This window comes from Macaca nemestrina, chromosome 17, assembly GCF_043159975.1.
Source record: "Macaca nemestrina isolate mMacNem1 chromosome 17, mMacNem.hap1, whole genome shotgun sequence".
NCBI lineage: Eukaryota > Metazoa > Chordata > Mammalia > Primates > Cercopithecidae > Macaca > Macaca nemestrina.
In genome coordinates, this window is record NC_092141.1 from 67,956,526 (window position 1) to 67,980,688 (window position 24,163).

Here is a 24,163-nt window from a genome sequence, read left to right on the forward strand (position 1 = left end):
GTTGATGGCACTATGCGGCAATGCCGGCAGCCAAGGGGTTAACCTTAGGCCAGCTGGCTCTGGGGTGGTGCGAGGGGGTGGGCCACCACCCCCTCCGGTTGCCTTGGCACCACTGTAGGCGCCTGCTCTGCCGCTGGGAACTTCCGCAGAGCCCAGGGCCCTTCGCTGCCAGTCTGCTCCCCACTCTCTGTCCCAAGTGGTTCCAGGCGCTGGACCCTTAGGCTTCGTCTGGAGTCCCATCCTCCACCCCAGGAGAGGTTGGCTCGGCCTGGCTGGTGCAGGCGGGTCCAGCCCAGGCACAGACACGCAGATGCAGTCTCTAGGGCTGCTCCTTAGCCTCCTGGGTTAGCAGCCCGGAGCCACCTGCGCTCCCTGCACGCAGCCCCCACCTCGCCGAGAAAGCCGGGGCTGAACGGGTAGGGGGCGGGGAGGGGACGAGGGTCACGGAGGTGAGGACCTCCTTTCCCCCAGCGGCAGGGGGAGATCAGAGACACCACGGAGCACAGGTCAGAAACAAGGGAGTAGAGAGGTCGGAGCCAGAGACTCGAGGCGGGGAGGAGCGAGGAGTCTCGGGCCCAGAGTGTGGGGGTGGAGGGCAGGCCCCCTGCTTCTCCTTCCAATCTCTGCTTCTCCCGGGAACCCCCTCCGCCCTCCCTGGGGCCCCGGCTCTTCCCCTCCCCCCAGACCCTGCACCCTCTGCGGATTGGTCCTCGGCCTGCTGGGGGGCGGGGCCCGAGGGCCCTGACGTCACTGGCCGAGGGGGGCGGGCGGCTGGAGGAGGGGCTGACGAGGCCCGGCTCAGCACCTCGGAGAGCTCCCTCCCCGGCCTTGTTTTGCTCTGGCATCGCTGCCAGGGGAGGGAGCGAGGGGGCCGGGCACCAGGCGCAGAGGCAGGGGAATGGCCATGGAAGGGTTGAGGGGCCGCGGCGGACAGAGGGCCCAGCCGTGATCCAGCGACGGGTTTGGGGCTCCGGGTGGGGTGGGGGGCAGCGGGCGGCGGCAGCAGTGGCCGCACATCTGGATGGAAGCGAGCTTTGTCCAGACCACCATGGCTCTGGGGCTGTCCTCCAAGAAAGCATCCTCTCGCAACGTGGCTGTGGAGCGTAAGAACCTGATCACCGTATGCAGGTGGGCACCGCTGGCGGGCGGGGGCTGGGGTGATCAGAGAGAGGGGTTGGGGTGGACTGCGGAAACCCGGACGGAGCGCTGCCGCGGAGAAAAGGGAGGGGAGCAAAGAGTCGAGAATAATGCGTCCACTGTCCCTCCCAGGCCCAGAACCCAGAGAGGGAGCTGCAGTCTGGTCCCTACCCTTCTAGGCCAAGTGGCCTATGCCGGGGCCTGGGCCTGAGGGGTGAGGGGTGTTTAATTGGTACTGCAGCTTCCTGTGAGAACCAGGAAGTGACATTGTGTGAGGGGGAAGGAGGTGGGGATGGCTGGCTCCCTTGCTGGGAGTGGGGCGGGATGGGCAGAGGGGACCCCATGGGGGGATGAATGCCCTCCAAGCATACCCTCATTGGCACCCATGTCAAACTGACCCTCTGGGGTGGGGTTCTCCAATGCTCAGATTCTGGAGCAGGGATGGGCAGGGTCAACTGGGCATGGGGGCAGAACCCATGAATCCCTCCAGGGAAGGGAGAGGGCACCGCCCAAGACGTGGGAAGGACCAAGAGCCTGGGTTCCAGGTTATAGGGGAGAAGACCAGGAGGGCACGGCCACTGGTCTCTGAGGGTGAACGGTTGCTGGGTTGGGAAGATTCTCCGCTATTGTGGGGCCCAGGAAGTGATCCTGTCCACTTCAAACCTGCAGTGACTCACCCTCCCTGCCCTGTCCCAAAACCAGGGCATGGCCAGCTGCTCAGCCACTCCCCCTGCAGCCCACACCTGCACTCTCCTCTGGTGCTGGGATCCCCTGTCAGCTGCAACCTCCTCTGGCCCCCATGCCTATCAGGTGTTGCTCCCTCAGGGCAGGGTGCTCCTGGGGACAGGGCTCACTCTTCCCTTGCCAGCCCCACCTGCCTGCCACGTAGGCCTCAGCTCTGCTGAAGCCCACCTGATACCCTGAGGCCCACTAGTGCCCACCTGATGCCCTGGCTCCTGGCTCCCATAGCTCCTTCCAGGTTCCTGGGCACACACCCAACCACACTGCATCTGTCTCCCAGCATCATATCCCTAGTGCCCAGCACAGTGCTGTGCACATCAGACCTCTGCAGAAATGCCTGGAACGTTAAGGAAGAAGAGAGTGTAGCAATGGCCCAGCCCACAGTGCAGGGCACTGCCTCTACCCTCATTCCCCCCAACCCCTACCAGTGTGTTGTAAAACAAAGATTTCGGTCTTTGGGGCCAGATGGTCCGAGGTTCAAGCTCTTACTCCATCAGCTTTAGCTGCACAACCTTGAGGAGGTCTCTTAACCACTCTGGGCCTTGGGTGCCCCATCATCCTCATTTTAGATGTCACAGTCATACCAAAGAATGATAATGGCATCATCCATGTAGGTGCCTAGCTCAGTGTCTGGCACACAGAAAGAACCCTTTCCTAATGACGTTCTTCCTGGCCCTCTCTGCTCTCTACCTGCTAGGTTCCTCTTTTTTCTCTTGCCTGCCAAGTTAGCTGAGCCTCTTGAGTACGTGGGGGGAATGAGGGAACTCTCCTTGACATAGGCCAGAGAAGAAGAAGTTGAAGGGCTGAAGGTGGCTTAGAACTGGGAGGGAAGGATAGAGTTTTGGGGGGTCAGTGATGTGACAAAGGCTTAGTAACCCCTAGGCCCCTGCTGCCTCATCACTGTCACATGGTTTGCCTCCAGCTCCCAGAACAGCTCCCTTTAGCAGGCCGTGGGCTCCCCTGGGCCCTGGCCTCGCTGTCTCCATGGTAACCTGCAGCAGCCACTGCATCTCCTATCAGAGAGCACACCACGGGGCTCCCGGGGGCAATGACCACCTCTGCGGCACCCCTGAGGACAGATACCAGATGGTTGCCATGCTGAACCCAGTCCAGGCCCCATCATTGTCTGACCCAGATGACCAGGAGAAATTAAGCTGGCAGGAGGGTGGGCATAGTGAAGCTGGGATAATGCCCCAACCACAGGCTTGCTTTCAGCAGGGCCAGCCTTCCCAGCCACAGCCCCGCTCCTTACCATCCCTGCCCAGCAGCCCTAGGCACCTACCATCTCCCAACCCTTCCTGGGCTCTCAACCAAAATGTAATGAGGCAGGTACGATTGTTCCCATTTGCATTTGGCAAGAGGGGACTCAGAGAGGGGCCCAAGGCCACATGAGTGTCACAGGGAAACAGGATTTGAATCCAGCAGGCTGCCTCCCTCTAGTGCAACCCCAAGACTGACCTGGCTCTAAGTTCAACTCTAAGTTCAAAAGGAAGGGGGACAACGGCTCAGCTGTGCAATTGGCCTGAGAGCCGCAGAGGTCAGTGCTCCAGGGCTGGAGACTTGTGGAGTAGAGGACAAAGGGCGGTGGAGCAGGGGCTGCTCCAGGCCTAGGTCTTCACGATAGCTGCCAGGAGGCCACAGATGTAGCAGAAAGAGCAGAGTCTTCAGAATCAGAATCAGACATACCTGCTTGACTCCTCATAAGCCATGTAGCTCTGAACAGATCAGTCAACCTCTTGGACCATCAATTTCTTTATCTGTAAAATGGGGATGAGAGTGATAAGAGGGCCTATCTTTCAGGGCTGAGCATGGATAAGGTAGTGCAGACAAAGTACTGTGCTTGGCACATTATAGAGCTTGATAAATATAAGAAGAAAAGGACACTTCCAAGCAGCTCCCATATCCCTGGACACCCCGCCCCTGCTCTGCCACCCACAACAGGGAAATCATGGGATGTTAGGAACTGTGTCCTCATCCCTGCCCCACTTCACTGCAGGGATGGCAGGGGGAGATTGCAGGGGTAGTGACTGCAGAGGGAGCCTGAGGCGTAGACAGGATTGGAGAGGGGGCACTGCATGGCTTCAGTCCCTCAGCTCCACAGGTTTCCCTTGGTCCCTTCCTCCTAAGAAGCTAGGCCCCCAAGCCCCTTCCAAGGATCTGCTGCCAATGCCCCCTCCTGCCCAGTGTCTGTGTCAGGCCCATACCCCACACCTCCCCACCCCACCCCCGCCCAGCTCTGCACTGCCTGGTTCTGGGCAGCTGGTGTGTGGGAGGCCAAGCCGGGAAGGAAAGGGGGAAGGGGGTATCTGTGTGCTGGGAGCCCACCTGGCCACCTGCACATGCCCACACTCCATGTGCACAGTGCCAACTCACATGCCCTGGTACAGGTGACCCCATCCCCAAAAGGGACTGAAGGTTGTTCCAGCAATCACAGAAGACAGCTCAGGGTGGGGCACACACCGGCTTCTAACACCTAGTTGACCCAAGCCTTGCACACACAGACCCTGAAGGGTGGTCTGGGGGAACAGGCTCTGGGACCGCCCCCGGCTTGTGGCGCCTCATCTTCCTATTTTTTCAGTCCCTCTCACCCCTTGTTCCCGAAGCTTCCTTTCTCTGGGTGTCACCTCTCCTGTCACCCACTTTGTCAATCAGTCTCCCACCTGTCACCCTCCCTCCCCACCTGCCACCCTCTCACTCCACATGACATGGTACCTCTATGGTCACTGTAGTCTTGCCTGTCTCCCCGCTCCCTCTGCCCCCCACCACATCCATGCCCTTCCTGACCTCTTCTCTGCCAGTTGCTCCCTGTCTCAGCCTGTTTCCTCACCTGACACCCCACTGCCCTGTCTCCCCACCTTGCCACCCAGGTTCTCTGTGAAAACGCTGCTGGAGAAGTACACAGCGGAGCCCATCGATGACTCATCAGAGGAGTTTGTCAATTTTGCAGCCATTTTAGAGCAGATCCTCAGCCACCGCTTCAAAGGTGGGCCCAGGGTCCCTCCTCCAGTGGTCCCTCCCCAACTCCCAGCCTTTAGCTCCCAGCCACCTCATTCTGATATACTCCATGGACTCTGAATCCCCTCATTGACCCTGGCCCCCATCCTGGACCATGCGCAGAAGCTTGTGTACAGATCTGGGAAGTGGGAGACGCCTTTGGCCTACAATCCCCATCAGTGGGCAAGCTATATGCTGGGGTGCCCACTGCATACATGCATGTGTATGCACAGATCTTTGTGGGAGGAGGCTGCTTATACTTATGCATGTGAGTGCTTCACTACATGGACCCTCTCCAAACTCCCTGGTCTTGCTGAGTCCGCTCCCTGCCCTGGCTCAGCCTGTGCCCCAGCAGGTCCAGTGAGCTGGTTCAGCTCAGACGGGCAGCGGGGCTTCTGGGACTATATCCGGCTGGCCTGCAGCAAAGTGCCCAACAACTGTGTGAGCAGCATCGAGAATATGGAGAACATCAGCACAGCCCGGGCCAAGGTGAGGGGCCTGGAGCAAGCAACTGCTCTCTGCTCTGGACACAGGGGGCCTGCCTGTTTCTTGGTCCTCACCCCCTGTCCACAGCCCAGGGGAGAAGGGCCCACACCTGATGCTGGACATATGAGTCTCTCTGGGGCAGCAAGTAAAAGTGAACGTGATTTCCAGGGCCGGGCATGGATCCGGGTGGCACTGATGGAGAAGCGCATGTCAGAATACATCACCACGGCTCTGCGCGACACCCGGACCACCAGGTCAGACTTCCCAGGCAACTCAGACCACAGGCCTCAGGGTGCACCTGCATTGCCCAAACACAGCTGATCCTTAAGTTCCTGCAGCATCCTTCAGTTCCTGGACTACAAGTCCCAGCACCAGCATGCACGGCTGATTTCCCTCTTTCAGCCTGGCCTGCAGTCCCAGGACAAACTCTTTTTTTTTTTTTTTGAGGAGGAGTTTCACTCTTGTTGCCCAGGCTGGAGTGCGATGGTGCGATCCCAGCTCACTGCAACCTCTGCCTCCCGGGTTCAAGCCATTCTCCTGCCTCAGCCTCCTGAGTAGCTGGGATTACAGGCATACGCCACCACGCCCTGCTAATTTTGTATTTTTAGTTACTCCATGTTGGTCAGGCTGGTCTCAAACTCCCAACCTCAGGTGATCCTCCCACCTCGGCCTCCCGAAGTGCTGGGATTACAGGAATGAGCCACCGCACCCGGCCCCAGGACAAAGTTTTACCACTGCCACCATCACTTGCAAGTCAAATCTAATGCCCATTATTCGACATCATTGCCCAGCACACTCCACCCTGGCACACCTCTGGATGAGCCTCAGCTACGCACCATCTCATGTGTTGGCTTGCTCCATGACCTACAACACAGCCCTTCTGGCTCTACAAACTACAGCGGCAGTTCTGTACTTGCTATTCACGGACACAGAGTCCTTATGTGGGGAGTTCAACCCCTGCACTGTGGGTTCACAGGGAGGTTGGGTGCCTGAGGCAAGGGGTTACAAGGAGAAGTGTGCCTATGTGGGCAGGTGCATCTGAAACTGTCTGGGTGTGGCAGGGGGCGTGTACCTACGCATCCCAATTGGCCACAGCCAGCCTGATGTTTTTGCTGAATTCCATTCCTCAGTCTACACATTTCCAGGTTCAAGTCAACACGGTTTTTGCGCACCTACTGTGTACCAAGCACTAATGATTAAGACTCGCTTCCTGATATGAAGGATCTGGGTAACCCAGTACTTGATGAGGAAGGGGTAGCTCAGAGGGAGGAGTCGGCTCAGGGAGCACTCATTCTAGGTGATGGGGCCACAGGTGCCAGCCCCAGGCTGAGGGGGGAGAGAGGCTCCAGGCCTGCGTGCATATCAGGAAGGAGAATTGGCCTTCCTTCAGGATGGGGTGGCAGTAAGCCAACAACAGCAGCTCTGGGGAGGGGCTCCAGGGACCTGCTGCACTGTCAGGCCCTCTGCCTCCCCACAGACGGTTCTACGACTCTGGAGCCATCATGCTGCGGGACGAAGCCACCATCCTCACCGGAATGCTGATCGGACTGAGCGCCATCGACTTCAGGTGGGGTCTGCCTGAGGGCAGTGGTGGAGGGGGCTGTTTCCCCGACAAATGTCCTACCCCAACCCCTCACACCCACCCCCAACCCTGTGGCTCCTCTGCCTCAGCTTCTGTCTAAAGGGGGAAGTCCTGGACGGGAAGACACCCGTGGTCATCGATTACACGCCCTACTTAAAGTTTACACAGAGGTGAGCGGCTCCATGACTGCGGCGGGGCGGGAGACGGGGGGGTCCTCAGGACATCCTGGGGACATCCTGGTCCCCCTGCCCTCGGCGGCCAGCGCAGACGCGCGTGGGGAGGGGCGGGACCGGCCGTGCCCACTACTCCCTCTCCCAAGCTACGACTACCTGACCGACGAGGAGGAGCGGCACAGCGCCGAGAGCAGCACGAGCGAGGACAACTCGCCCGAGCACCCGTACCTGCCGCTCGTCACCGACGAAGACAGCTGGTACAGCAAATGGCACAAGATGGAGCAGAAGTTCCGCATCGTCTACGCGCAGAAGGTGCGCGACGATAGCGGGTCTGGGGGGCGGGCGGGCCGGCGCGGGGGATTCGGGCATCCTGGGGCGCGGCGGGGCGGGGTGGGGCCGCGGGCCGCGGCCGGGAAGTCTTCCCCGCCGCCCGGGCTGAGCCGGCGCCCCGCAGGGCTACCTGGAGGAGCTGGTGCGTCTGCGCGAGTCGCAGTTGAAGGACCTGGAGGCGGAGAACCGGCGGCTGCAGCTGCAGCTGGAGGAGGCGGCGGCGCAGAACCAGCGCGAGAAGAGGGAGCTGGAAGGCGTGATCCTGGAGCTGCAGGAGCAGCTGTGAGCGCATGGCCTGCCCTAACCCCTGACCCCGGCCGCCCCGACCACATCATCGGGCGAACCCCATCTTCACTTCCATCGACTCTAACATCACCCGACACGAGCACCCAACTCTCCAGCATCAACCCTCTGATCCAGCCAGCCCACCCCGAGATGCCCACAATGATCTTCTAACATTGTCCCCAGCATAAGATCCAGTGACCTCCAACAGCCAGAGCCCCACTTCACCCTCAGTTACCCTTCAGCTAGAGTGGCCATCCAACCTTACTGCAGGGACCCCACGTCACTCACGAGGACCTTGGGTGTTGCTCTTCAACCTTCAACACGATTGCACACTTCCCAGCGTTCATCACCTCACTCACCTGCACCACAGGCTCACTGACCGTCATCACCCGCTGTGACCCCCGACCTCACCCCTGCCGATCCCTGTAACACTTCTTCTCTAAGCCTTTCCATCACCCTGATCTTGCGGCAGGATCCCCAAGACGACCTTACCCTTCAGGGATTCCCACACTATTCTCCACTGAAGCCCCCATCACCCCAACTGACCCCTACAACACTGTACCATTCCCTCCAACTCCCAGTCACCCCTCCACCCCAGTACCACCTCCACTTCTTCCCGGGATCTGGCCCACTGACCCCAACACCGTATCCCCATTTTTGCCGCTCAGATTTCATTCCTGACCCCTTCCTCATCCCCTTGCTGAATCTCCTTCCTCACTTCTCCTACTTCCAGCCAGGCCTGACTCCTCCTCCCCCTCCCAGGACAGGTCTGATCCCCAGTGACCACGCCCCTCTGGCCCAGGGTTCCAAGGAGCTCACTACACCCCTGGTCAACCAATGGCCCTCACTGGGAACGCTTAATGGGGCCGAGGGCGCCAGCAACTCCAAGCTCTACCGGAGGTAAGCCCCAGCCGGGTGCGGCTTGGGCCTGCGAGCGGGTCGTCCTGGGGAAGAAGGGCTTCCTCTACCGGTGCACCAGCTCTCGCTCTGCCGCAGACACAGCTTCATGAGCACGGAGCCCCTGTCAGCTGAAGCCAGTCTGAGCTCGGACTCCCAGCGCCTGGGAGAGGGCACACGGGACGAGGAGCCCTGGGGTCCCATTGGTGAGCTCCCCCAACCCCAACACCCAGTACCCCTCCAGGAAGGGCTGAGGCAAGGCCCTGAGGCCTCGAGGCAGGTCCTAGCCCATTGCCTCTTTCATTCTCTCAGCCTTTCTTTTCTTTTTTTTTTTTTTTTTTTTTGAGACAGAGTCTCACTCTGTCATCCAGGCTGGAGTGCAGTGGTGCAATCTCAGCTCGTTGTAACCTCCGCCTCCCGGGTTCAAGGGATTCCCTTGCCTCAGCCTCCTGAGTAGCTGCCATTAAAGGCTCCCGCCACCACACGTGGCTAATTTGTGTATTTTTAGAGACGCGTGGCTAATTGGTGCATTTTTAGTAGAGACAGAGTTTCGCCAGGCTGGTCTCGAACTCCTGACCTCAAGTGATTCACCCGGCTCAGCCTCCCAAAGTGCTGGGATTACAGGCGTGAGCCACTGTGCCCGGCCTCTCTCGGCCTTTTTTGAGGGCTTAGCACAGCAATTGAGAGCTTACTTGGGGTGTCAGAACCCAGCATATGCAGAACCCAACATAAATCCTGGCTATGCTTCCTCTGACCATGTGAGCTTGGTCAATCACTTTATCTCCATGAGTCCATTCTTTGTAAAATGGGGATGTTGATAATCACCAGTGTTGTCATGTGGTGAGGGCTTAGTGGCTTTTTAGTGTCATGACATCCTCAGGGGGCTCACAAACTCTAGAGGAACTCCTCAGACTAATTTGCTCTTATCTCATGCACACTGTGAACTACTTGCCTGACCATTGTTTTCCCCTTCTCTTTGGCTGCCAGGAAGCTCAGAGCCAAATTAGTGGCTCCCTTCGAGCGAATGCCCAGGACTTCAACGCATGCACTTTGTGTTGACCTCATCCCTGGCTTCACCTTGGTTTTTCCCATCCTAGTTCTCCCTATGCCTGGATAACCCGTCTTTTCTTTTTTATAAGCAACCACACTGTATTGGATGACCCTAGACCTTCTTTGAGACAAGGCAGGCTGTGGCCATGTAGCCCCATCACACTGTTTGTGATTGTCTGTGTGTCTGTCTCCCCCACCAGACTGTGAGCTCCATGAGGGCAGGGACCGTGTCTTGTCCATTCTCTGTATCCCCAGTGCTTGGAACAGAGCGAGTGCTCACTGTGTATTTAATAAATGGACAAAGAGAGAGGATGACCCTCAGGGGGAGACAGAGACATCAACTGACGATTACAATACAGTGTCCCCAGCGCCGTGCCTGGCACAGGCAGGTGCTTAACCAAAGTTTAACTGAAAATGGCAAATGCTCTGGAATATATCAAGGTCCCCTGGGGGGTGACTTGAGGGCTGCCCTTTCACTGCCCACCCCTCTACCAACTCCCACACATGCAGACTGGTTGCCCGGCCTCACCCGCCCTCTCTCCCCAGGGAAGGACCCCACGCCCTCCATGCTGGGCCTCTGCGGCTCCCTGGCCTCCATTCCCAGCTGCAAGTCCCTGGCGAGCTTCAAATCCAACGAGTGCCTGGTGAGCGACAGTCCCGAGGGCAGCCCGGCACTGAGCCCCAGCTGAGGAACGGCATGGGCAGTGCTAGCCCCACCTGCCAGGGGCCATGGACACCTGCCACCCTTCTTCAACAAGAGTCCCCCAGTCCAGGCTACCCTTGCAGAGAACGCTGCCCACCAAGCCAGGGTTCTCTCGGGGAAGATCCCCTCTACTCACCTTAGCTTCCTTGCCTGTGGCAGCACGGGCTGCGGAGGAAAGCAGGCTGAGCCAGGAGGCAGGGGTGCCCAAGCCGCAGGGACCCCTGGGGAAGCCTGCTCCATTCTTCTGGTGACCCTGGCACTCCCTCACTCATCTCCCCTTCCCCCTCAGGAGCTGGTGGCCCAGTTTCCACACCCCCACCTCCCAGTGTCTAGCCTGTCCATCTGTCCCTGTGTATGCCCTGGAGTCACTCCTTCCTCAGCCCCCAGGGCAGGAGCTCTGCGGGCGATCAGGCAAATAAAAACCAGAGGACTCAGGGCAGCCTTGTATGTGGGGGGCTGGGGAAGGGCCCCGTCCTGAGGTCTGAAGTAGTCAGTGCCTGGCCCGTGACCAAGGTCAGGCAGCACTAGCATGTGCCCTGTAGGGACAGGCAGGCCAGCACTCAGGGAGTGGGTAGCTTCTGTGTTAAGTGCCCAAAATATTAGGTCTGCCCAGGGCAGGCCCAAGACATGCAAGTGCCCTCCAACCCAACAGCCTTTAAGAATTCGCTCAATCCCAGGCTGAGGAGGCCGAGCACGCCGGGGGCAGGATGGAGGCACACCCTGGTGGGGCCAGTGCCCTGTGCTGGCCTCAGCAATGGTGCTTTAGCCCAAAGTTGCAGACTCCTCTTAGGCCAGAGCCTGGCAGTTAAGCAGCCCTCACTCCTCTGCTGTCACTTAAGTGTGCCCTTAAGGAGAGATGTTACCATCCCCAATTTTTTTTTTTTTTTTTTTTTGAGATGGAGTCTCGCTCTGTTGCCAGGCTGGAGTGCAGGGGTGCCATTTCGGCTCACTGCAAACTCCGCTTTCCGGGTTAAAGGGATTCTCCTGCCCCAGCCTTCCGAGTAGCTGGGACTTGACAGGCGCCCGCCACCATGCCCAGCTAACTTCTGTATTTTTAGTAGAGACAAGGTTTCACCGTGTTAGCCAGGATGGTCTTGATCTCTTGCCCTTGTGATCCACCCGCCTTGGCCTCCCAAAGCACTGGGATTACAGGCATGAGCCACCATGCCCGGCTCCTACCATCCCCTATTCTAACCCTAACATGGGGGTAGTCCCCAAAGGGACCTCACCATCAGAATATCTACTTGTGGTCCCTCACACTCTAGGTCCTCACCCCGACTGACTCTCACCAAGCTGGAGAGGTCCTCTTTATGGGTGCCACCCTGGGCAGCCAAACGAGCACCAGGGTCCCTCCCAATCCTCCCTCCCAGCCACCCCAGGCCCCAAAAGGACAGGCGCCAGGCAGAAGTTCATCATCTTTACACTTAAGGAATGAACAGGGGTCAGGGAGACTATGCCAGGCTGAGGGTTTCTCAGTTTCCGGAGACAGGCCCAGCTACAGCAAACACAGGGCAACATGAAGGGGGCAGCTGGAAGATTTGGTCTTGAACTTGGGGGGTGGGAAAGTGATGATCCCCACGATTGGAGCAGCAGGAAGAAGTTGCGTCTGAGGAAGGGCTGGGCCGCCCAGAGGGACAGCCCTGCCCTGGAGCTTGTCGCTAGCAGGGAAGGGAAACAAGCCCCCTCCCTCAGTGCTGAGAAAAAGGCACTTGGCTGGGTATCCTCCTGCCCTCTCCCCATCCATGGGAGAGACGGGGTCCTTGCCTCCATGCCCCTTTCAGCTGCCCAGAAGCCGGTCCTGGTTCAGCCTCTGGAAGAAGCTTTTGCCAAACTCGTAGGTGCTGATCATGATGGCGCAGGAGGGGGCAGCCTTGATGATCCGAGGAAGGAAGCCTGCAGTGGAAAGGAGGCCTGGGTCAGGGGTCAGGATCGCAGGCCCCGCCCTGCGCCCAACCCCAACACCCACACACTGACCTGCAAAGAGTCCCTTGGTGCCAGACTCGGCGCGGATCCTCCGCAGCAGCAGCCAGGTGGAGCTCACATGCAGGGGGCTCACTGCAAACGCGACGCCAGCTCAGTGAGGCCCCATTCAGGACCCTGCCTGTCCCCTGCTACACCCGTCTGGGCCCTCACCTCTCACAGCCTCCATTGCTCCCAGCGCGACCTGGCGTTGGGTCTTCACCACATCAAAGGGTAGAGTCAGCACTGCAGCCACCTGGTGGGGCGGGCAGGGACAGGGCTCAGCTCCACTTCCAGGACCCCCAGCCCTTCCTCCCAGATGGCTCTTGCGGCTGGGAGGGACAAAGGCCTCATGGGGTCTGCTTCTGGGCATCTCCAAAAACCCTCAGGCCCCCCCGAGGGAGACCTCCACTGGCCTCACCTCCAGCCCAGTCCACTCACCGTCCCTGAGATGCCACCAGCCACAAAGCTCATGCCCACAGAAGTCTGGTCCTTCGGCCTGAGTCCATTCAGCCAGCTCTTCACTAGCTCATAGTTGAACCAGTACAGGGCTTGGGGAGGGGGATGCACTGATTAGAGATGGGGAGGGCAAGGAGGTAGTCCCAGACCTTCCATCTTTCACTGCCACCACTCCCTCCCAGCTGTGAGTGTTCTCTGCTACATGCAGGCTCGGAAGCAGGCTCTCTGTAGGAATTAATCTCCTGACAGCCTGGGCAAAAACTCTACCTGCTACACCCATTTCACAGCTGAGAAACCCATGGCTCAGAAAAGCTAAGTAACTTCGTGGTTACTAGTTACAAAGCTGGGAGTTGGCCGTAGACCCTTTGTGTATCACCCCAGGGTTCCCTCATCCACCCCCTACAGCCCAGGTGCCTACCTGAGAAGGGCACATCTCGAAGGGCAGTGGGGCCCCAGCCCAGCCACAGTGAGCGCCAGCCACCCTGAGCCACCGCAGCTCGAACACAGGCACCCAGCTCCCGGTACGACACATGCCGAGCCTGCAGCTTTGTCCGCATAAGCTCCAGGGGGCTGACCACAGTCACGGTGCCCACTGTGCGGGGATTGGGGTGACAGTGTGGAAAAGTCAGGTCACAGGTCTTACATGGCATCATGTAACTCCTGCCCCAGGTCTAGGGACCTAGAACATCCCCCGCACCCCCAGGCTGGCAGAGGTTGGGGCTGGGAGCTGGGACTGACTGGGCTTGGGCAGAGCTGGGGACAGAGGGAGGTCAACGGCCCAAGACTATGCTCACAGCGGGCCAGAGCGCCAGCCACCATGGGTGCGTAGAGGTCAGAGGTCAGGGCTCGACCACATAGGAAGGCCTTGAGTTGGTCGTAGGCAGTGAAGTAGATGGCGGTAGCTGGCACAGTCATCACCCTGGAGATACGGAGAGAGGTTAGCTGGGACTCCCAAAAGGACCCAAACTTTTAAAGCATCACCTGTCCCACCTAGCCATTCAATAGGGTGCAAGGGGTCAGGAGGCACCAGAGAAGAGGGGTGCAGGACCCGGCTACTCACAGGGTGGCGGGGAGGCCGCTCCAGAGGGTCCTGGTGCCCTCATGCCTCACGATCTTCACGAAGGCGTCCTGGCCAAGCAGGCACCAGCCCAGGGGAAGAGGAGGGACACAAGTGAGGTCTGTGATGGGGCTGGCCTAGGCTGGGCCTTTGCCTGACGCCCTCAGCCTCTGCCCACAGCCCTTAAGCCTCCCTGCCTCTACACGTGCAATACCCCAGTTGGGTCCAGGTGGACACCTGGTCACCCTTCAAAAACCTCATGGAGGCCAGGCACAGTGGCTCACACCTATAATCCCAGCCAGCACTTTGGGAGGCCAAGGCGGATAAATCACTTGAGGCAGGAGTTCAAGACCAGCCTGGCCAACGTGGCAAAACCCCGTCTCTACTAAAAATACAAAAATTAGCGTCTACTAAAAATACAAACATTAGCGGCAGGTGCTGATGCACGCCTGTAATCCCAGCTATTTGGGAGGCTGAGGCAGAAGAATCACTTGAACCCAAGAGGTGGAGGTTGCAGTGAGCTGAGATCACGCCACCGCACTCCAGCCTGGGTGACAGAGCCAGACTCCATCTAAAAAGAAAACAACACCTCAAAGAGATACTGCCTTCTCCGGAAGCACTTTCTGACTGAACTGGCTACCTCTGCGTGCCTTGCCCAACCCCTTCTTTCCTGGGGCTGCTGCCCAGCCAGACCCAACTCCTCACAGACACTGGCGAATCCCTATGGACCCAGTTGCTCCTCACCATGGTGCCAGTGAAACGGGTAGGGTCTTGAAACCAGGTGGCACAGCGGGCACCATTTGGGCACAGGTACAGGGGCTCCAGGACACCATTGCAGTACAGGAGGCACTTCCCTGTGGATTGGAGAGAGGAGGGCACTGGGGAAAGGCAAGGGACGTTATAATGACAGGACCCTAGAACCTTGCAGGGAGGCAGTGGGCCCCTATCCCTGGAAGGCCAGTAAAGGCCAGGTCCCTGTGTGGATGTTCTGGTGCAGGTCATGGGACTGGCTGGCGGGACCTGGGAGTATACACTAGTCCATGGCTGTGGAGTCCACTGGTGCCCTGGGGACAGGGACAAGGACTCTCTCCCCCTTGCACCCTCCCAGGCTCCCTGTGGCTTGGGGCACTCACATTTGGTATAGGAGAGGCTCCACAGTCTGGAGGAAGGCGTCAGCTCTAAAATACAAGGCAGCCCCTCAAGTCAGGAGAGCCCCCACCCGCCCCAGGGACCCCATCTCTGGAAGATCTTTTTATTTTATTTTTTGAGATACAGTCTTGCTCTGTCGCCCACCCTGGAGCATAGTTGCACAATCTCAGCTCACTGCAACTTCCACCTCCCGGGTTCAAGCGATTCTCCTGCCTTAGCCTCCCGAGTGGCTGGGACTACAGGCGACCGCCACCAAGCCCAGCTAATTTTTGTAGTTTTAGTAGTGAGGGGGTTTCACCATGTTGGCCAGGCTGGTCTTGAACTCCTGACCTCAGGTGATCCGCCCGCCTCAGCCTCCCAAAGCGCTGGGATTACAGGTGTGAGAAACCACGGCTGGCCTCTGGGAGATCTTTCTTTTGCCCAGGCACCACCCCTCACTAGCTCCAGGTCAGGTACTCACCGCTGGCCATGGAGGGCCGCTGAGACTGCAGACGAACCTTCACCACGTCCAGGGGTGTCACTGGGGGAGGAAGTGGGTCTGAGGGCTCCTTTCAGGACCCCACCCCTAGGACTCCTCCCCCAAGACCACACAGCCTCCAATCTCTGGTCTGCCCCATCCCCACCTGCCCCCACCCCACCTCCCAAGGTCTTACTGAAGAGGGAGGTGACCACAGCCCCAGCGCCTGAGGCCACCATTTGCTGGAGGGAGCTGATACCCCCAAGGTCTTGCTCAGCCATCTTGAAGCTTCAGTCCTGAAAACCAAACCTCAAATGGAGCAAAATTCCAGGGATGGCAGGAAAGGAGGCAGGGCCACTGCGAGACTTTTTCTTTGAGACGGAGTCTCGCTCTGCACACTGTCGCCAGGCTAGAGTGCAGTGGCACCACCTCGGCTCACTGCAACCTCCACACCCACCTCCCACCAACCCCCGTTCATGCTATTCTCTCGCCTCAGCCTCCAAAGTAGCTGGAACTACAAGCTCGCACCACCTCGCCTAGCTAATTTTTGTATTTTTAGTAGAGACGGAGTTTTACCATGTTGGCCAAGATGGTCTCAATCTTCTGACCTCGTGATCCGCCCGCCTAGGCTTCCCCAAGCACTGGAATTACAGGCGGGTGCCACCGCGCCCGGCCTGCTATGAGACTTTAATCCCTTACCCACCGCCCTTGAAACATCAGTTGCCTCAACAACCCTGGCAATGACCTCTAAAGCAGGGACTGTCCGCCCCACTCCGCCGGGGAAAACTAAGGCTTGGGGAGACGAGGTGGCCTGCCCAAGGTCACTCAGGAGTGGCTCCGAAGGAAGCTGGGGTGCCAGACCTATCTCTCGATTGCAATGGGGCCAGGGCCGTTCCCTCGTCTACCTCGCACGTGTCCACTGCGCACCTCCTACGTGCAGGCGCGGGTTTGGCCCTCGTGGCCCCCAAATCAGAGTACCTGTGTTGCCCCTGCAGCCCCCACTCCAGCACCAAGGCCCCGGGCGGGCACCTGCGAGCCCAAGTTACCGGGCGTGGAGGAACGGCCGGGCACCGAGGGTGACGCGTAAACAGATCTAGTGACCACAAAGGGCCCGTCGCCTCCTCGGGACTGCGGGCTGGGATGCCCGGCCCTCCCCGCACGGCCGAACGGGCCAGACCTGGGGCCCGTAGAGAAAGAGCAGTCTCTGGCCTCCCGCCCCAAAATACAGGCCCGGGGCGCAGCCGAGAGAGCGGGAAGTAGGGACGTAGAGCCAGGATCTCTCCCCGACGCTCGGCTACACTCCCGGCACCGGAGCGCGCAGAGCCGCCAGGTGAGGAGGACCACGCCAGCCCGACCGCCCCAGCACCGGCCCTGGCTCGCACGGCCGCCCGGAGACCCCCGCTTCTGTCTCCGTCCCCAGCCCTGGCCCAGCACCGCCTACCTGGCTCTAGGCTGGTCCTCGTGCGGCTCGGAGCCCAGGGCCGGGCGGGCCCATACCGGCTCCGGCGCCAGTGCGGGGTCCGCGCGCCCTCGCCGAGCACCCGGGCCAACGCCGAAAGAAGCCAAGTGGGCCCCGCCCCCACACCGCTGCGCGAGGCCCCGCCCGACGCGGGCCGACCATCCGCAAACCCGGAGTGTCTCCGGCTCCGCCCACTCGCGTCTCCGCCGTGACCTGCGGCTGTCCCGCCCCCTTGCCGGGGCCGCGCGGGCAGGTTCCAAGCCTGTCTAGCGCTAAGACCTGCAGGCCAACGTCGCGGTCTCCACGTCGCGCTAAAACCTGGCAGCAGCAGGCACTTCCAGCATCTTTTTTTAGACAGCATCTTTTTCAGCCTCGCTCTGTCGCCCAGGTTGGAGGGCAGTGGCGCGATCTAGGCTCACTGCAGCCTCGACCTCCCGAGCTCAAGCGATCCTCCCGCCTCAGCCTCCCGAGTAGCTGGGACAACAAGAGCGCGCCGCCACGCCCGGCTTGTTTGTTATTTTTATTTTTGTCTCCCTAGGTTGCCCAGGCTAGTCTGGAACTCCTGGGCTCAAGCGATCCGCCCACCTCGGTCTCTGAAAGTGCTGGGATTCCAGGCGTGAGTCGCCGCGCCGTCCTTAACAGCGCATTTGCACCAGCCCCGCCCTGGCCGCGCGCGGCACTGGGAGCCCCAGCGCCTTCCGGACGGCGAGGGTGATGCACTGGCCCCCTTCCTCGGGGTCCTCAGGTGCGTGGCGGCGGCAGTGAGAATGAGTTATTCGAGATCGCCGAGAGACCGCACAATAACGGCAAAGTTACTTGCCGGGCTCCCTGCCGAGACTTGAAAACTTCTCGACGACTTCTCTCGCCGGCCTTAGCATCGCCCCCATTTTGCAGGTTACGGAACAGGCCTGCAACTGCAAAACGCTTTGTAAACCACAGGGCCCCGCGCGGGTGTCCGCCGCTGGGTGAGCCGAGCTACAGCCCGGGCCGGGCGGGCTGGGACGAGAGCAGGCCGGGGGAGCCGGGAAAGCCATGGGGAGCCACATCCCACTTCCGCGTGACCTTGAGCAAATCACAACCCCGCCTAAGGCCCAGAATGACTCCCGCGCGGGAAGGGAATGCGCACTGAGGGCGGGAGGACACCGACGTTTTGCTGTTGGTTGCTCTCGTATCGTGATTTCTTCTGAGTCTCAAAACTCTTTGCAGTAGGTTATTGTTGAAATAGATTACCCCAACCCCAAGCCGAGCGCGGTGGCTCACGCCTGTAATCCAGCACTTTAGGACGCCGAGGCGGGCGGATCACTTGAAGTCAGGAGTTCGAGACCAGTCTGGCCAATATGGTGAAACCCCGTCTCTACTAAAAATACAAAATTAGCCAGGCATGGTGGCGGGCCCCTGTAATCCCAGCTACTCGGGAGGCTGAGGCAGGAGAATCGCTTGAACCCGGGAGGCGGAGGTTGCAGTGAGCCAAGATGGCACCACTGCATTCCAGACTGGGCAACAGAGTGAGACTCCGTCTCAAAAAAAGGCCGAGCGCGGTGGCTCATGCCTGTAATCCCAGCCTTTTGGGAGGTCGAGGCGGGCGGATCACCAGAGGTCAGGAGTTCGAGAGCAGCCTGACCAACATGGTGAAACCTCGTCTCTACTAAAAATACAAAAAATTAGCTGGGTGTGGTGGCTTATGCCGGTAATCCCAGCTACTCGGGAGGCTGAGGCAGGAGAATCGCTTAAACCCGGGAGGCAGAGGTTGCGGTGAGCCGAGACTGCGCCATTGCACTCCAGCCTGGGCAACAAGAGCGAAACTCCGTCTCAAAAAGAAAAATAAATAGATTACCCCATTTTACAGAGAGTGAAACTGAGGCTCGACGTGAAGAGCCCGAGATTCGAACCGGCCGGTGCTTTTCCCACGGCCCTCACACTGCCTCCTCAGGAGACAGGCGGGCTTAAGTCCAGCACTGCCCTCTCCCATCCCGCTTGTCAGGGAGATACTTTATTTCCCGGGGCAACCCCGTACCCCAGGCTCCACCACCCACCTCGCGTTTAGAACTTTTGCGCCATCGTGCTTATTTGTCCTAACAGAGAAACCAGCACGCGGGGGCGGGGGGAGGAGGCGGTGGGCTAACCTGCGCCTTTAAGAAGGGTAGGCCTTAACTTTGACGTCACCGCCTTCCCCGCCCCTCATTCCCCTACTGGTCGCGTTCGGCGCTGGAGCAGCGCAGTCAGCAGGCGCCTGCCGGGTTAGCACGTGGATGTCGAGGAGCCAACTATCAGCTTTCCCTGAGAGCATGCCGTTGGGCTCCGCCAGAGCTCGGAAACTCCAGCTTGGGAGCAGGGAGAGTGCAATCTGTGGCCTGTAAAGGGGCCGCTGGGCAAAAGGACCCGAGAGAAGGTGTCCTTTCCATTCCCTTCCCACCTCAAGCTGAGTTCAGAAATGACATGAAATAATTTTATCAACTATCATTCAAGGTCGGGCTCACGTCTGTAAATCCCAGCACTTTGGGAGGCCGAGGTGGGCAGATCACCTGAGGACAGGAGTTCGAGACCAGCCTGACCAACATGATGAAACCCCGTCTCTACTAAAAATACAAAAATTAGCCGGCCGTGGTGGTGCGCACCTTTAGTCTCAGCTAATAGGGAAGCTGAGGCTGCAGAATCGCTTGATCCCGCGAGGTCGAGGCTGCAGTGAGCCGAGGTTGCACCACTGCACTCCAGCCTGGATGACACAGGGAGACTCTGTCTCAAAATATAATAGGTAGATAGATAGATAAACAAACTATCAGTCAAGGTGAGAACCTACTCTCCACCAACGTTCTTTACAACTTCAACGTTTTGGTTTACAGAACAGGGGAGGAAACTGACGGCTCTTGTGTGTAGTGATTTTACTGGTGTGGAGGAGAACCCAGACTTTCCCTGCACACACTCTCCCGTTTTACAGATGAGAAAAGGGAGGCCCTCAAGGTCACTCAAATAAAAGAGTCAGCATTAGATCCCCCAAAGTGCCTGAGCCAGATGAGCGCCCACCCTTTCCAGTTCTCAGCCCAGATGCTCTGCTCCAGCAGCGCCCTGACCTGGCTTTCCATCTCGCCTGCCTCTTACAAGCGTCTTAAGACCTCTAAGCTTTAGTTTCCCCATTTACAAAATGAGCTGATGGTGATGATAATGCACCTTCCCCTACGGATTATGTAAGGATTGAATGCATTAATAGCTGTGACGTGCTTAGAACCCTGGCCCATGGCAAGCATTCTATGACGACAACTACTGTTGCTGTTACTGTATTGTTATTAATTGCTCTCTAGAACCTGTGGCATGGAAAGTTCCCCAGATTCTGGCCCCACCTCTGCCTCTAATATACAGTCATGGATAATAATATCTCCTTATACCCAGAACGAAGGTCACCAGCGCAAAGTAGTACAGCCAGGAATCAAACCTGGGGACCTCTGAGCGTGTTTCCCCAACAGTACTTTGAGGGCCTTGCACTCCATTTCCGGTTTTCTTTTTGTGATGATCTCAGATAGGATCCTTAGAGATTTGTCAATACACCTGTTTCCTCATCTGAAAATGAAGACCATATCACCTGCCCTCCCTAATGTACAGATTCTTAATATCATGTCTGAAAGCCACATGAAGAGTCAATAAACAGTCCTGTGAGCCCTGCCAGGGGCCCAGAGCCGTGTGGATCACAGTCCTTGCCTTCTGCAGAATGTAAATGCTTTGAAGCTTAGAGAACCATGTGGCCTCATGGGTGTGACCAAAGCAGTGGCCAGTGGAGAGGTTATCCATGGGTGATGGGACACCTCTGGACCTCATGAAGTCTCTCCCAAGAATGACTGTGGCAGGTCAGGGTGGAGAAGGAGCCTTGACATGCTCCAGAAGTTCTGGAGGCCTGACTCGACACGCCCACTCACAAGGAGCAAGCCTGGAAGGCTGCAGAGGTGGCCACTGACCTGGCTGACTCAGGCAAGGTTTATGTGTGTATGTGTGTGCGTGTATATATGTATATTTGTGTGTGTATATGTGTGTGTGCACCCAGTGGTCTTTCCAGAGGCAACACGTAGCCCCATGTGGCCGTCTGCAGCTTCCTCGCACAGATGGAAAAGCAGAAACTCTCCCTTTTTACCTGTAAAAGGGGAGAAGAAAGTACCAGCTGCAGGGGTGGTTGTGGAGACCGAGGGACCAGTCCTCACCTGATACCCAAAGGGCCAGTTTATTACAAGGCTGATTTTGTCCAGGGCAAGCCCTGGGACAGGGGCAGTGTCCCATCCAGCTCGCACCTCCAGGGCCTAGGAAGACATCTCTGGGGCTGAAGTGGGACTCAAGGGCTTCACCCATGGATGGGACCACACCAGCACCTCTGAGTCCCGGGCCAGCACTGTCTGTATCTAGAGTAGCCTGCCAAAGCAGGGCCCAGGGCTTCGGAACCTCTGAGGCCCCCGCCCCCTATTGCCCAGCGGAAAAGTCCAAATCCCAGGTCCACAGCTAAATGTAGTCTGATCTTTAATGGATTCTGAGGATGGAAAGGAGTAGGGGAGTGATGGAGGACTTTATTGGAACAAATGGAGAAAATGGAATAAGGTCTGTATGATAGATATTACTTTTTTTTTTTTTGAGACGGAGTCTCGCTCTGTCGCCCAGGCTGGAGTGCAGTGGCCGGATCTCAGCTCACTGCAAGCTCCGCCTCCCGGGTTTACACCATTCTCCTGCCTCAGCCTCCCGAGGAGCTGGGACTACAGGCGCCCGCCACCTCGCCCGGCTAATTTTTTTTATGTTTTTTAGTAGAGACGGGGTTTCACCGTGTTAGGCAGGATGGTCTCGATCTCCTGACCTTGTGATCCACCCGTCTCGGCCTCCCAAAGTGCTGGGATTACAGACTTGAGCCACCGCGCCCGGCCCTACTTTTTTTTTTTTTGAGACAAAGTCTTGCTCTGTGCCACCATGCCCGGCTAATTTTTGTTTTTTTGTTTTTGTTTGTTTGTTTAGTAGAGACCAGGTTTCCCATATTGGCCAGGATGGTCTCAAACTCCTGACCTCAGGTGATCCACCCACCTTGGCCTCCCAAAGTGCTGAGATTTCAGGCATGAGCCACCATGCCTGGCCTCCTGGGTTCAAGCAATTCTCTTGTCTCAGCTTCCTGAGTAGCTGGGATTACAGGTATTACCACCATGCCCGGCTAATTTTTGTATTTTCAGTAGAGACGGGGTTTTGCAATGTAGGCCAGGCTGATCTCGAACTACTGACTTCAGGTGATCCACCCAACTCAGCCTCCCAAAGTGCTGAAATTATAGGCGTGAACCACAGCACCTGGCCAATATTACTTTATCAGTGTTAAAATTTCTGGAGTGTGATAATAATACTGTGATTTTGTAGGAGAATGCCCTGTTCTTAGGAAACACATACTGTAGTGTTTAGGGATGAATAAAGTGTTATGATGTCTGTAACTTAGTCTTAAATGGCTCAGCAAAAAAAGAAGCCAGGTCTGGTAGCTCATGCCTGTAAGGGAGGCTGAGGCAGGAGGATCGCTTGAGCCCAGGAGTTTGAGACCAGCCTGGGCAACACAGGGAGACCCTGTCTCTTACCAAAAAAAAAAAAATAGCTGGGTGTGGTGGTGTGCATCTGTAGTCTCAGCTACTTGGGAGGCTGAGGTGGGAGGATTGCTTGAGCCCATGAGGTGGAGGCTACAGTGAGCAGTGATCCTGCCACTGCACTCCAGCCTGGGTGACAGAGCAAGATCTTATCTGAAAAAACAAACAACAAAAAAAGCCAGTGTAGAAAAATGTTAGCCCCGTCTCTACTAAAAATACAAAAATTAGCCAGGCGTGGTTGCGGGTGCCTATAATCCCAGCTACTCAGGAGGCTGAGGCAGGAGAATCACTTGAACCCAGGAGGTGGAGGTCGCAGTGAGCTGAGATCACACCACTGCACTCCAGCCTGGGTGACAGAGTGAGACTCCATCTCAAAAAAAAAAAACAGAAGATATATATATATATGCGTATGTGTGTATGTGTGTGCGTGTATATATGTATATTTGTGTGTGTATATGTGTGTGTGTGTGTGTGTATATATATATAAATAACAGCTGGGATCAGACCAATTTGGGAAAGTCCTCCCTGTCGCCCCCTGCCTCTGTGGCCTGAGAAGGTGGCCTGAAGGTGTCTGGACACCCAAGGCTTTATTGGAGGGCTCTGGGTGTGGTCTGAGGAGGTAGGCCCCTAGAGGGAGAGGGTCCTGGCTAAGACTTTCCAGAATGTCCCCCAGCCTGGGTCCCAGAGCTCTGCTCTGCTGGGGGAGCGTGGATGAATATGGAAGGTAGTTTTAGCCATAGCTACGAAAATTCTAAACGCCCAAACCCTTGACCCAGCCAGGTCACTTCTAAGCGTTTTTCTAGTCATCTACTCGTACAAGTGCGAAATGATGGTACCAGCTTGGACTTCTTCATTGCAGTCTTGTTTGTAACAGCAGAACATCCCGTGAAAGGGAACTGTTAAGTGCATGACTGTATCTCCATGTGACAAATGCACACAGCCTTGAAAGGGTGGCATTCCCTGACCTATCCAGGTGGGGTGGGGGGTGAGGGCTGCAGATCTCTATATCATGTAAAACAATCTCAAAGACAGAGTTAAATTAAACAGCAGGTGCTGAGAGCGTGCCGGATGGTCGTTCCAAACAGCAGCATCACTGCTCCCTAGAGGACATTTTTTGAAATTTATGAGGCCACTGTCGTTTCTGGTTGTCACAAGACTGGGGCTTCTGGCATTTGATAGATGGCAGGTCAGGGGTGCTAAATGCCCTGTAAGGTGTAGGACAGTCTGACACAATAGGGATTTTCCAACAACAAGAACACATCTCTCAATTTCCCTCTGTCTTTCTGGACAATTACATACAATTACACACATAAGGAATGTTTGCAATTCTCAGACCTGGAAGATGGTTCTGTTTTACCCACATACCCGTGCCTTTTTTTTTTTTTTTTTCTTTTGAGACAGGGTCTCTCACTCTGTCACTGGTTGGAGTGCAGTAGCACGATCATGGCTCATTACAGCCTCGACCTCCCCGGCTCAAGCGATCCTCCCACCTCAGCCTCCTGAGTAGCAAACTCCCATGCCTGACTAATTCGTTTGTATTTGTTGTAGAGACAGGGTTTCGCTATGCTGCCCAGGTTGTAACCATTCTTTTGAATACTTACATTCTGCTGTGCATTGAGTTTTCCAGGAATAAAACCACCCCGCAATTATAGGGAAAATTGGGTTT

At 57.4% G+C, this 24,163-nt stretch overlaps 2 protein-coding genes across 7 annotated transcripts; one reads left to right on the plus strand and one right to left on the minus strand.

Annotated features, from left to right (window-relative positions):
- Nucleotides 1-765: 765 nt before the first annotated feature.
- LOC105469071 (RUN domain containing 3A) lies at nt 766-10,812 on the plus strand. 5 transcript variants are annotated; one of them, XM_011719657.2, is made up of 11 exons: nt 766-1,128; nt 4,746-4,861; nt 5,225-5,361; nt 5,527-5,612; nt 6,836-6,925; nt 7,030-7,110; nt 7,260-7,425; nt 7,568-7,725; nt 8,491-8,628; nt 8,725-8,831; nt 10,222-10,812. In XM_011719657.2, the coding sequence occupies exons 1-11, from the start codon at nt 1,022-1,024 to the stop codon at nt 10,362-10,364; spliced, it is 1,329 nt and encodes a 442-aa protein (XP_011717959.1). In that variant the 5' UTR covers nt 766-1,021; the 3' UTR covers nt 10,365-10,812. The 5 variants fall into 5 exon arrangements, with proteins under 5 accessions (XP_011717959.1, XP_011717957.1, XP_011717961.1 ...); XM_011719655.2 differs by having other exon boundaries at nt 767-1,128; nt 5,213-5,361; XM_011719659.2 differs by having other exon boundaries at nt 767-1,128; nt 5,228-5,361.
- Nucleotides 10,813-11,782: 970 nt separating this feature from the next.
- LOC105469056 (solute carrier family 25 member 39) lies at nt 11,783-17,053 on the minus strand. 2 transcript variants are annotated; one of them, XM_011719645.3, is made up of 12 exons: nt 16,901-17,053; nt 15,656-15,755; nt 15,463-15,522; nt 14,987-15,031; nt 14,598-14,707; nt 13,857-13,924; nt 13,591-13,715; nt 13,215-13,388; nt 12,779-12,888; nt 12,512-12,593; nt 12,353-12,433; nt 11,783-12,271 (listed from the first exon to the last, which is right to left on the minus strand). In XM_011719645.3, the coding sequence occupies exons 2-12, from the start codon at nt 15,738-15,740 to the stop codon at nt 12,156-12,158; spliced, it is 1,056 nt and encodes a 351-aa protein (XP_011717947.1). In that variant the 5' UTR covers nt 15,741-15,755; nt 16,901-17,053; the 3' UTR covers nt 11,783-12,155. The 2 variants fall into 2 exon arrangements, with proteins under 2 accessions (XP_011717947.1, XP_011717929.1); XM_011719627.3 differs by having other exon boundaries at nt 14,598-14,731.
- Between the last annotated feature and the right edge of the window lie 7,110 nt (nt 17,054-24,163).

Excerpts from the sequence above, each read along its gene's own strand:
- LOC105469071 (XM_011719655.2), top strand. The coding sequence starts at position 1,022 with ATGGAAGCGAGCTTTGTCCAGACCACCATGGCTCTGGGGCTGTCCTCC. Across the intron at positions 1,129-4,745 it reads AACCTGATCACCGTATGCAG|GTTCTCTGTGAAAACGCTGC; the intron begins GTGGGCACCGCT and ends CTTGCCACCCAG. Across the intron at positions 8,629-8,724 it reads AACTCCAAGCTCTACCGGAG|ACACAGCTTCATGAGCACGG; the intron begins GTAAGCCCCAGC and ends GCTCTGCCGCAG.
- LOC105469056 (XM_011719627.3), bottom strand. The coding sequence starts at position 15,740 with ATGGCTGAGCAAGACCTTGGGGGTATCAGCTCCCTCCAGCAAATGGTG. Across the intron at positions 15,032-15,462 it reads GCGGCCCTCCATGGCCAGCG|AGCTGACGCCTTCCTCCAGA; the intron begins GTGAGTACCTGA and ends CTTGTATTTTAG. Across the intron at positions 13,716-13,856 it reads AGCGGCCTCCCCGCCACCCT|GGTGATGACTGTGCCAGCTA; the intron begins GTGAGTAGCCGG and ends CCGTATCTCCAG.